The sequence below is a fragment of the Podarcis bocagei genome (assembly GCF_964188305.1).
Source record: "Podarcis bocagei genome assembly, chromosome: 11".
Lineage (NCBI taxonomy): Eukaryota > Metazoa > Chordata > Lepidosauria > Squamata > Lacertidae > Podarcis > Podarcis bocagei.
In genome coordinates, this window is record NC_138136.1 from 4,526,675 (window position 1) to 4,538,880 (window position 12,206).

A 12,206-nucleotide genomic window follows, 5' to 3' on the forward strand; every position below is an offset into this window, starting at 1 on the left:
CTGAGCATCGATCATGTGCTGCTACGCACCAACAACTCCACTGCCAAGTCACATCTGTCATCATGGTGGAACAAAATTGGCATGCCTACAGAGAGAATCATCACTCCTATTCAGTTGGGCAGAAAGGAATATTCTCAGTATCACAGCAGAGCATATTGTGAGGGAATGGATGCTCAACAGGCAGGTCTTCCTTGTGATTCAGGAGTGCTTCAAAGTCCTGTTCTTGGTGGCCATCACCTCTACACGTCGTATATCAGAGTTATCTGCCTTGTCAGAGGCAAAACATCTATGCATCTTTCACAAATATAAGGTGGTCCTCCGAACAGACCCTTCATTTCTGCCAAAGGTACTTTCACATTTCCATGTCCAGCAGGAATTGGTGCTACCAGTCTTTTGCCCAGATTCTAAGCATCCGAAGGAGAAAGCATGGCATTCCTTGGATGTTTGCCGTGTACTGAAGGTGTACATTCAGATAGCAAAGGACATTAGATCCACTGATTACCTATTTGTATTCTTACATCTATCAAGTATGGGAAAGAAAGTTACACGCTTCACCCGTGCGAGGTGGATTTGGGCTTGTATTTCTCTAGCATACGAGTCACTTAAGTTACCACAGCCAACACATACATTGGCTCATTCTATCAGGTCAGCAGCAGCTTTGGCTACTTTTGCTGCTAATATTCCATTACTATTACTTCCATTTGTAAAGCAGCTACTTGGTCGTCACCAAGTACATTCACCAAGCATTACAGAATGGACCTGCTCGCTTTGGCTGATGCTGCTTTTGGCCGCACGGTCCTTCATCAAGTGGTTTAGATACTATAACTTCAGTTGGGGAAAGCTGTGGTATGTCCCGACACATTCGGATCATCAGCAACCACTGTAAATAGGACGACTGGTTTAGTAGGTTGCTGATGATTTGAAAGGGGCCCATCCCAGAGTGGTCTGCAGTTCCTTTCTTCTTTCCTTTTCTGTTATATTGTTAGTGTTAACTCTTTCCATTATTTTATTTGAGTTGAGCCAGTAGTGAGGTAGGCAGATATGTACAGATTCCTTTCCTGACATGTACAATATCTGGTGCTGCTGGGCAAATCTGAAGAAACTGAGGGGATTGTGCCTGTCTCCCAGAGTTCTTTGCTCTCCTGCCTCTGTCATGTGAAGAGGGCAGTAACCCAACCCACTTGGATAATCTGCAACCTACTAAATCTCTGCTTCAGGTAAGACCAATCGTCCTTTTCATGTGAGGTTAAGTACCATGTCTGCATTATCTTCAGCATTGTTTCCTTGATGCTGCTTGATACAGTTTTATAGGCCCAACAGCTTACTCCCAAGATTCATCCTATATTTTCATTTCCAAGTCTTGTTTCCCACATATGCTTTAGTCCCCCTGCTGAACACATACCTTGTTTCAGCAGTATATCATGGAGCTATATTCTTCTTTTTGTGTCTCTAATATCTGTTATTTATCATGGTTTCCAATCACACTTTTATATATTACCATCTACTCATCAAATCATGGGATGGTAATATCGGAAAGCTTTTTTTTTTTTTAAGGGCAATATAACCAAGAGTCATCTGCGACAGGACTTAACTGTCAGGGGTCCTTTACCTTTACCTTTTATTGAAAAAAAAGCCCTATAGCAAAACCCTGACCTTTTGTTGGTACAGCTGTATGTATATATGCTCATGTAATTTTCATAATGTGTTTTACACAGATTTGAATCTAGTGTAAGTGCATTTGAAGTTGAAGGCATGGCTCGGGGAAAAACAGTACCTTGCTTACTGTCATCTCACACAGTCCATTCAGAGCACAATGCATCACTCTTCACCATTATGTTTGAGACCAATCCCTTAGATGAGACTGCCAATCAAAAACTAAGAATAGAGTCACAGCCTTTGGAAATAATATATGATGCAGTAAGTAGAAATGAGTTCTAGAAGTTTTCAAAAATTAAATTATATATTACATTAGCAATACATTTTCCTGACCTTTTATACTTTTTCAGATGACTGTGAACAGCATAGTAGATTTCTTTCGACCTCCAAGTGATGTTCATTTAGAGCAACTAACATCAGCAACTTTAACAAAGCTAGAAGAATTTCGTGAAAAGACAGCAACAGGTAAACATCAACCACTTGGAATAAGTTTTTGAAAGACTAAATTCTGTGTATTCATAGCATAATGAGCACTAGTGCCAACTTTGTACTGCGTAGTGTACATGGGTAGTTCTCACTATGTGGAGATTATCTTAACATGGCTAAGTTCTTCATGGAATTTTTAAGGGTATATGAATTGGCCTTATTTTTCAAATATCTGCATCTGAAACTCATGTAATACTGTTGCGCTGTGTAGAATGGTGAGGAGACACTTCCAGCCCATCAGCCTTGTTAAACCCTCCAGGTCTCCCCTTTAGTGGAGGAGGCTGTTTTCTCCAAGCCACATACATCTGCCTTATGCCTAGTGTCATATATGACATCAAGTGTGGGGCAGGTAAATAGGCAGTTTCCTCAAAAGAAGCTTTGTAGGCAAAATCAGTCAGCTGATTGGTGACAGCTGCAAAATGCTGGATACCTGCCTTTGCCCCACCCAGCTGATGGGAGAGGTGTGGCCCACCAGTCAGATCAAGTTCTCCATCTCTGGTATAGATGGTCTTTGTTTTGCTTAAATTTATTCACTCATAAATACAGTGTTCTTGTGATCCTTCTTAATTCTCATGCTTTTCTTGTGGTTTTCTAGGCTTAGTGTATATTATAGAAACGCAGAAGGTTCTAGATTTAAGAATAAATCTTATGGCTTCTTACATCATTGTACCACACGGTGGATTCTATGAATCAACATCAAATAAGTTACTTTTGGACCTTGGTAACTTAAAGGTAAAATTCTCAGAAATATCAACTACTTAACACTTATTATTCATCTCCTAATTATGACTTGTATTTTATTGTACCCGATATGTGGATAGTTACACTTGTGCATGTGGTGATGACTTAAAATGGGAATTCAGTGCCATCTAGCAATAGCAAGCAAAATTGCAGCTCCAACAGAATTTTGAATATCCCTCCCTCCTTGGAAGCCAGTTTCTGATTTTGCCTCTACTGAATCTGTACTCAGAACTTTCTCTGTCTCTTCATTCCTGCTTCAGTGTTTCTCAATTTGTGTTTTTTTTAAGAGTGTGTGTTTTATCCTGTGTCTTCTAGAGCCCCCTCTCCCCAGTGTTTCTTAATGAAAAAGAATAATTGGAGTGAAAAAGAATTTTTATCTAGTAGGCGTATCATTTCAGGAGGGTGTTTCTGGGCTCCTGAGTTGGGCTTAGGCTCCGCCCTGATGATGAGGCAGGAGGAAAGAATTCTTCAGGGATGTGGTTAGCTCCCAGTCAGCTTTTTTCTCCTGCCTTCAACAAGCAGATCACTTCCGCTTCACTCCCATTCTTTCTGTAATATTTACTTAACCTTTTATCACTATCTTTTAAATTTTAACTTCTCCTAATCTCTTTTTGGCTCTGCTGATAACAGTTGCCCATCATTCCTTTCCTAAGGAAAAACAAAAGACAAAAATATTTACTTCATATTGCCTCCGTCTCTTTCCTTTTCCTAAGAAAAAAACAAAAAACACTTGCCTCAGATTCTCTCTGTATTCTGTTTCCCCACCATTTAAGTTCCGCCCTCCCTTTGCTTGGATTGGTGGCGGCTGGTTTTTTCATCTGCTCTTTTGGGTGGGAAAGAGAAGAAGGAGCATTTGAGGAGGTAACTGTTACAGGAAAAGGTCTGTGGTCTCAGCACCAGTCTCTCCAGAGCTTTATTTCTCCCGGTCTGCAGCCTCAGAGTTTGTCCCTTGATTCTCCTCACGAGCTGCTGAGCAATGTCTCCTCCCAGTCTACTGAACTTTTCCTTCTGGTCTACTTTTCTATCCATTATCTGTCTGATCAGTCTGTCTGATCAGCCTAAGGGTCATTCCACATCAAATCAATGCAAAAAATGGGTTTCGCCACCTACTGTCTCAGATTTTGATGAAACTTGATGTACACTCATCCCTCATGGTTGAAAGAAACCCCCTTAATTTTTTTCCCTCTATCACAAATGGTTTTGATTTTATAGCACTTCAAAGTTTCGTGAAATCTGCATTTCTGTCCCTCTTGAGATCCTCTGCCTTCTGTACATCCCCCCCCCCCCCATAACCAATGATCCGATCTCTTTGAAATTTTACACTGGCTGTTTCTCCAATACAGAGATGGAGAGAACAGTGACAGCCTTTCATCCCACCCAAATACATCAGGGGGGTTGCATTTGAATTCTCAGTCAGATCAAGAATGCCTTAATTGCATCAATTGCTTGTGAGATGTGACATAGCTCCCCTTCTCAATTTGGGAAGCAGAAGCAACTGTAAGAGAAAACCCTCCTTCCCAGATGCCCCATTGCCTGATGGTCATGGTGGTATGTCTCTTGGCTCTCCCAGTCCATGTGTCTTGCCCCCGGGTGGCACAGCAGGGAAAGTGTTTGCCTCATTGGCTATGCAGTCTCCTGGGAAAGGCTGCTTCCTTGAGTTGGAAGAGAGTGTGTGGAGTGATGGTAAGGTTGCTGAGGAACGGCAGTCGCACCATCGTTTTCAGGATGCTCGTTATATGCGATTACTTTGCAGAGCCTTGGCTGCTCTAGGTTTAATCTCCCCCTCAAGAAGCCCCCCTCCTTCTAAGGGAACTGCAGTGCTCCCAGGGCCACAGTCCTCTTCCAAGTTTATTCCAACCTCCACTCTGTTTTAAAAATTGGCTAAATTGGAGCAGGATACCCCACTCCACCCTCAGTTTAAAAAGTGGTCTAGATTGTGACTAAATATGTTATTCTGAACCCTGAATTTATGTCTTCTTTAAAATCTCTTTGCTTGTGAAGGGGATTCTCAACTGAAGGACACCACAGAGAGTCTCATATACTTTGCCTTACGCAGAGTTCACAAGGCTACTGCTTCTTCTTTTAGAGCAGCTTGTACTGCCTCCTTTTTCTCAAGGGCATCTATCATTTTGGGTTAATGAATTACTGAATAACCCACAGCAGGATCCTGCCAGGGGTAGGTGACACCCCCCTCCAAAAAAAATCCAGGGTGGCAGCCTTTATTGTTGATGCCACTCTGGATGCTACTCAATTTCCAGCTCAAGCCATGACAGCACAAGCTGTTGTTTGCTGCACATTGCGGCTCAATCATTGGGAGCCTGATCCATCTCTGGGAAAGAAAGTTTCATCTGCCACATTATCCAGATGCCTATGTGCTTGTATATCTTTGGCTTATGAGTCTCTCAAGTTACCTTTTCCATCACTTATATTACCACACTCTACCAGATCAGCATCTACGTCGGTGGCCTTTGCTGCCAATATGCCTCTCCTGGATATCTGCAAAGCAGCTAATTGGGCATCAGCAAGTACTTTCACTAGGCATTGCAAACTAGATCTATTATCCTCAAGTGATGCAGCCTTTGGCTGCACAATTCTTCATCAGGTTTTATAGTTAGCTCAACTGCAGTTGGGTCCTGCCCAGTTGGGAATTGCTGTGGTATGTCCCAATCTGAAGACTTCATCGTCCACCGTAATAAATAGGATTGGTCTTACCTGAATAGTAGATTTATCAGGTGGATGATGCTCAAAGTTCTCTTTCTGTTAGCTGTTACTTCTGTTCTTAGAGTATCTGGGTTGGAGGCATTCATCAGAAAAGCATTTATGTGTTTTCATTAAGGGCAGGGTGGTTTTGAGAACTGATCCCTTCTTCCTACCCAAAGTTCTGTCAAGATTCTCCTTATGTTTTATCCCAGCTTTTCTCACCCATTGGAAAAGGCCTGGCATTTGTTAGATTTGTGGTGGACCTTCGAGGTGTACATAGCCAGGAGAAAAGAGTGTAGATTAACTGACTCCTTGTTTGCTTCCTTTAATCCCACTCCCTTGGGCAAAAAAGTTTGCTCTTCCATCTTATCTAGGTGGTTTAAAGCTTGTAGTGTGATGGCACGGGGAGCTTTGAAACTTCCTCCACCATCTTCTATTACAGCTCATTCCACTAGGGCAACAGCTAGTTAGGCAGCTTTCTCTGCTGACAACCCTTTGATTGATATCTGTCAGGTAGCCACTTTGCCATCTCTTACTACATTCACGATGGAGACTTATGCTTCAGCCGAGGTTGCCTTCAGCTTTATGAATCTGCAGCAAGTTCTTCCACCTTAGTACTCCCCATTGCAGTTGGGAACCGCCTTAGTTGGGTATGCTGTGGTACGTCCCAACGCGCTAGCCCAGTGACACCCTCCTGAAATAATATAGTTGGTTCTTACCTGAACTGTAGATTTGGGAGGGGTCACTGGACTATCGGGACCTCACTCTGGTGTGGCTGCAATGGCCTATAACTTTGTATTGGATTTTCTATATGTTTTTCCTATAGTTCTTAGTTTTTCCTTATTGGGATGAGAGTTTACTATCATTTTACATACACTTACTGTGTTGCTCCAATGACTATCGAGCTTCACAAGTCAGTAAAACTGACTGAGAGCCAGCCACATCCCTGAAGAATACTTTCTTCCTGCCTTGTCATTGGGGTGGAGCGTAAACCCAACCCAATAGCCCAGCTATCCCTCCCAAATCTACAGTTCAGGTAAGAACCAACTGTACTGTTTCTTAATGGTTCATTGTATTTCCTAAATTCCCTTTTGATATTCTGTCTTTAATTATAAGTACAGGATATCTCATTAGGTCATCAAGTAGTCTGGAAAAGTCTTACAGGGTTTTTTTCTTGGGGGACAGTTTAAAAGTAAGCTTTATTTCAATAAATACTTAAAGATGCATATTTGAAAAACTAACAACTGATTATTGCTGTTATTTTCTTTTTAAGATGACAAGTAAAAGTCGGTCTGACATGTGCAATATCAAAATTGGTGAAAACACTCTTGAAGATATTATGTCAAGAGCATATGATATGTTTGACATTCAGCTCAGCAGCATACAACTTCTTTATAGCAGACATGGTAATTATTCATATAAATCAATGCTACACACACACACACACACACACACACATATTAAAAAGTATGACAGGTTTAGCATAAGTTACTGTTAGTCTGATTCCAACAGTATGATCACTATTGTTCAGTGAATGTTGTCGGGTTTATTTGATTTTAAAAATTTCTGATGCTTTATATTTATTTACCTGGCATTTAAAAAACAAATAGTAGTATGTGCATGAAAGTGAAAATGAGAGAGATCTTTACATCACCCCTGTGAGCAAGAGGATGGTGACCCAACAGGACCCAATAGCCTAAAATTCATTTGGGGGAAAATACTTTAATTACATGTGCAAAAGACCAGTGATTGCATCTTAGTTTACTAAAGATGTATGCTTAAATATCAAAGAGGAACAAAAAACATAAAAGAATCTTGAGAAAATGGGGGGGGGGAATAATGTGTGCAGGAAAAATACAATACATTGGTTCAATGAGGGGAAAAGATGTACAGTATACAGTATTATATTAATTACAGTGGTGCCTCGCAAGACGAAAAGAATCCGTTCTGTGATTCTCTTCGTCTAGCGGTTTTTTTCGTCTTGCGAAGCAAGCCCATTGAAGGATTAGCGGATTAGTGCTATTAGCGCTATTAGAGGCTTTTAGCGGCTTATCTGCTGATCGGATCAGCTGATAAGCGGCTTAGCACTATTAGCGCTATTAGTGGCTTATCTGCTGATTGGATCAGCTGATAAGCGGCTTAGCGGCTTAGAAAAGGGGGGGGAGGGAAAAAAACCCAGCAGGAACTCGCAAGACATTGTCGTCTTGCGAAGCAAGCCCATAGGAGATTCGTTTTGCGAAGCACCTCCAAAACTGAAAACTCTTTCGTCTAGCGAGTTTTCCGTCTTGCGAGGCATTCGTCTTGTGGGGCACCACTGTACAACTTAACCATGGTTGACCCTTTCATCAGCCCACCTGAACACCACCTGACCTCTAGATACGTTTACTACATTCCCAGCTGTTTTACATAGCCTTTTAAGGGAAGAATATAGCTCACCATCAAAAGTAGAATTCAGAAAACAGGCTCCTATAGTCTTAAATGCATATCAGCAGATAATTATCAGTTTATAATTATCACAAGGATCAAGAAAATCAACTTAAATTATATGCACACCACTTACGCATCTAGATGCACCCATGCATTTTGACTTCACAGTAACAAAAAAATACTACTAGAATTAATTAACAAATACATTTGTGAAGTGGTCCATCATCTCTTTAAAACAACACGTGCTTTGGTGTGTATGCGGGCTTTAGGAAAAATGCGCACGAAACTGAGACTCAAGCATTGTAATAGACATCTTTTCTATCTTTAGATGAAAACTGGGAGGAAGCTCGAAACTTACGATCCTCATCTCAGCATATCATACAGCCTCTGGATGTGAAAATGGAACTGAGCAGAGCGATGGTTGTAACAGATGCAAGAATGCCCAAGTATGACATTCTTGCTGCTAAGTGAATTTTCAGGTTGCTGGCTTGGTAGGGAGCACAGTCCCTGCTTCCATTGTCCTTTACTTTGAGAACAGACCATTTATTTTCGGTTTCCTGTTCTTTAAGAGCTATTCTCTAGAACAGCTCTTATCCCATGACTCCTAAGTTTACTCAGAAGTATTTGTTGAGGGACATTGTCAAAAACTGTTTTGCCTGACAACAGTTTCTTTGAAATTGCTGCCCTGAATTCCTTGACAGGAAGGATGTAAGTTTTAAATAAATGCAAATAAAATAACATTTAAATCTTGGCAGAGCTGATCAGTGCAAGCTGATCAGTGCATGTTCCATTTTTATTATGTCTTTCAGATAGTTATTTCAATGCATAGGTAGGGCTGAGGTCCTTTTGCCCCCTCCCCCCCCCCAAAATTGAGGGGGCCAGCTCCCCCACGTTAATAGGCATTGCCATTCAAATGGTATGTGTGTGTCATGTCAATTATGTGGGGTGAGGCTTACCTGCCCCCCCAATATTTTATTCAAGTTGGCACACCTGTTTCAATGTTAATTGTTCTTTTAAAAAATAATATATGCCTACCTTGGAACCACTTGCGTTGTGGGGCTGGATTTAATTTATCAAATAGATTAATTCCCTAGTACATGGCCCCCTTTGTTTTCTAATTGCTTTGTCTCTTTGTGTTATAGGTACAAAATGTTTGGTGAACTGCCATTACTGTCTTTCAATATCTCAGATGAGAAATTGAAAAGTATTCTGGATCTTATTGATAGTATTCCTTTACCAGAAGCTCCTCCTGAAACTACTGCTACTACACAACCTTCCAAGGCAAGTGTTGTATTGAATTGGTAGAAACATTTGGTAAAGCTTCAACAACACTGGTAATTCATCCGCCACTTCATCATAGTGCTCTTTTTAGCAATGGGATATTTCTTAGTGTGGTAGAGGTTCACACTAAATGAGTTTTTTTACCACCATGTATTTGCCATGGTAGTGCTACTCAGCAGGACTTTGTTTCATATCTGGCTTGTAAGCTGAGATTAAAGCAGAATTTCCCAATTCAGATATAATAGGAAACTGTGGTTTAAAGAAAGCATGATAAAATAACAATGTCAGATGTACAAGAGGAGGGAGCTCATGACTTGTTTGTGACCTGATAAAATACTGGAGCACTGACCCTATTGGTAAGTTTACATCCCTCAGCTCCAAATATTGCCAAAATGACTCCCTCCCCAAGTTTGTTGACCGCAAAGTTATTTAGGGTTAGCAATATGTGTGTTTCCCTTTTACAGATAACATATTTCTAGATTTCCTGTTTTAGCAGTAAAGCAATTCCTCTGCTTTTCTGAAGTCTCTTTGCTATCCTTTATGACTTAGTCTGCTGCTCCTTAGAATGTTCTTTAAGTTTATTTACGGCCATATTCCCTTGAGATGATTTAAATCATTCATTTTGTCCAGATAGTTTCAGTAACTGGCAGTGTAGTTTAGTATGTGAATTCTTACACTTTAGAGTTTTCTGAGTGTGTACTAATACAGAATCCTGAAGAAATGTTACAGTTAACATGTAACTGCAGAATGAAAGTTCCCTAGTCTGGAAATCAAAAAAGAGAAGAACATTCCTCTTCCGCTGGACCTCACTCAGCAGCTTTTGATATTTATTTATTCGTGACATTCATGTAAACAATCATGGTATCTTGGAATGGCTTCCCAGAATGGAATTTGAAGGTGTTAATTTTATACCTGACCTTCCTAGACAGTTGTTTCCAGAAGGTAGTACTGGGTCTACAGCTGGCCTGTGACTGGTTGGGGCTGACGGGAGTCCAGCAACATCTGGCTAGCCAAAGCTTCCCTATCCCTGATTTATGATACCTATTTTGTCTCCTAAGCTGCTTTAAATTCTGTATACAACTGGTGGGAGAAATTGTCCAGGGATTTGAAGTGCAATGTCTTTGGTATCTGGATCACACACATACACACATACATGCAAACTGTCTGTCTGTCTGTCTGTGTCTGTCTGTCTCTGTGTTTTTCTTTGCCTCCATCTCTCCTTGCAGCCTAGGAAGAGATCTTGGGGCTGGGTGTGGGCAAAGAAATTGAATCTTAATCCAGACAAGATGGAGGGACACCTGTTCTGTAGAACTCATGACCAGGGATAAGGATCCATTCTATGTTGGTTGCGACTCTACTTCCCCTGAAGCCACAGGTTCATAGTCTGTGGGTGTTTCTGACCTTAACCCTGGATGCCCTAATGACAAGTGTTCTCAAAGGTGTCTTTGCCCAACTTGGGCTAGAGTACCAGTTTCATCTGTTTCTTCAAGTCTCAGTTCTGCCCATGTTAACACGTGCCTTAATATCATGTCTGGAGTATGTAGTCTGCTCTATGCAGAAATTTAATTCATCAGTAACATAGCATAGAGGTTGTTAATTAAAGCTGCCTATTGGGAGCATGTAACTCCCTTTTTAAAGCAATTACACTGGCTGTCCATTTGTTTGAGACTAGTTCTCATGACCTTTTAAGGCCTTTGACAGTTTGGGACCAAGATATCAGAAGGACTGTCTTCTCTTGTTCAAAGCTGCCTGATCACAAAGGTAAACTCAGGAAGCTCTCTTGTCTGTTCCATTTCATCTATTATATCACTCCCAGACAAAGGAGAAAGCACTGCATTTGTGGTAGTCATGTCTAGGTTGTGGAAATCCCTCCCCAAAAAGGTTGATTCCAGCTTCCTCTTTTGGCTTTCCACTGGCGAACACCTTCCTGTTTAGGAATGCCAATGGTGTTAAACAGAAAGTCAATTTATGTTTTTTGTGACTTGTTTCATTGTTAGTATTTCCTGTTGATGTTTTTTATTTCATTTTAATTGTCTATATTTATTGTTGTTATTTTTGTATCTTATGGTTATTGTTAGCTGTCTTGAACAATCAATAAAGATTAAAATTATCGAATAAAATATATTAACCAAATAATAGTCATTTTGTACATATAAATTATTATTTTTATTATTATTTATTAAATTTGTGTACTGCCCTTCAATCGTAGATCTCAGGGCACTTCATAGCATAAAAATACAAGATCAAAATACATAATAAAAACAAGAACAAACCAAACTAAGAACGCTCCCCTTGCCCCTACCCGCTCCCACAATAAATAAGTGTTACATATTGCTTTCTGTTTTAGCTTCAGGTATCATCACTGATAACAACACCACAAATGTCAACCTCTGTACTTCCATTTCTAGAATCTCTTTCGGTAGCTGGATCAAGTGGTAAATATTTTCTTCATTTTGTTTTTGGTTAATGTATGTTCAGAAAATGTTTGTGATATCCTAATACTTATTATCTACATGTTTAAATTTTCAGGCAGTTTCTTTTCTAGGACCTAAACCAGACAAACAGATATGGTGCAATTTGGTGTGTGTGTGAAGAATTAGAGTAAAAATCTCACAAAAGTTGAACTTTTGAACCAGAGGAGTGTAGCTCAGAAGTGGTTATAAAAAAGAAAAAAAATCAAGCTGTGGAGTCATCCCACTGGAAGGATCCATCAGTTACCAGCACCTGCTCAAAGAAGTTGCCTCTGCCCTATTTTCAGGAATCCCTTCTCTCTTTGCCTCCTCTGCCATAATAGCTTATCCCATTCAACAAGATCCTCCAACGATTGGGAGAAGTTTTTCAGGGACAGGAGTTGACATGAGAAGGGGAATGTGGGGAAGCCAGCCGCTGCCAGCAACATGATTTTAATCCATATT

General features: G+C 40.5%; 1 protein-coding gene across 3 annotated transcripts in view; it reads left to right on the forward strand.

Moving 5' to 3' along the window:
- The window catches only part of VPS13A (vacuolar protein sorting 13 homolog A), a 152,910-nt gene that overhangs the window by 58,601 nt on the left and 82,103 nt on the right, over window positions 1-12,206 (forward strand). For all 3 annotated transcript variants that reach the window (XM_081213486.1, XM_081213487.1, XM_081213488.1), the window contains exons 18-24: window positions 1,716-1,917; window positions 2,007-2,121; window positions 2,738-2,874; window positions 6,857-6,989; window positions 8,339-8,456; window positions 9,153-9,291; window positions 11,639-11,726. In XM_081213486.1, coding sequence (XP_081069612.1) covers window positions 1,716-1,917; window positions 2,007-2,121; window positions 2,738-2,874; window positions 6,857-6,989; window positions 8,339-8,456; window positions 9,153-9,291; window positions 11,639-11,726 — 932 coding nt within the window. The remainder of the gene's footprint in view (window positions 1-1,715; window positions 1,918-2,006; window positions 2,122-2,737; window positions 2,875-6,856; window positions 6,990-8,338; window positions 8,457-9,152; window positions 9,292-11,638; window positions 11,727-12,206) is intronic.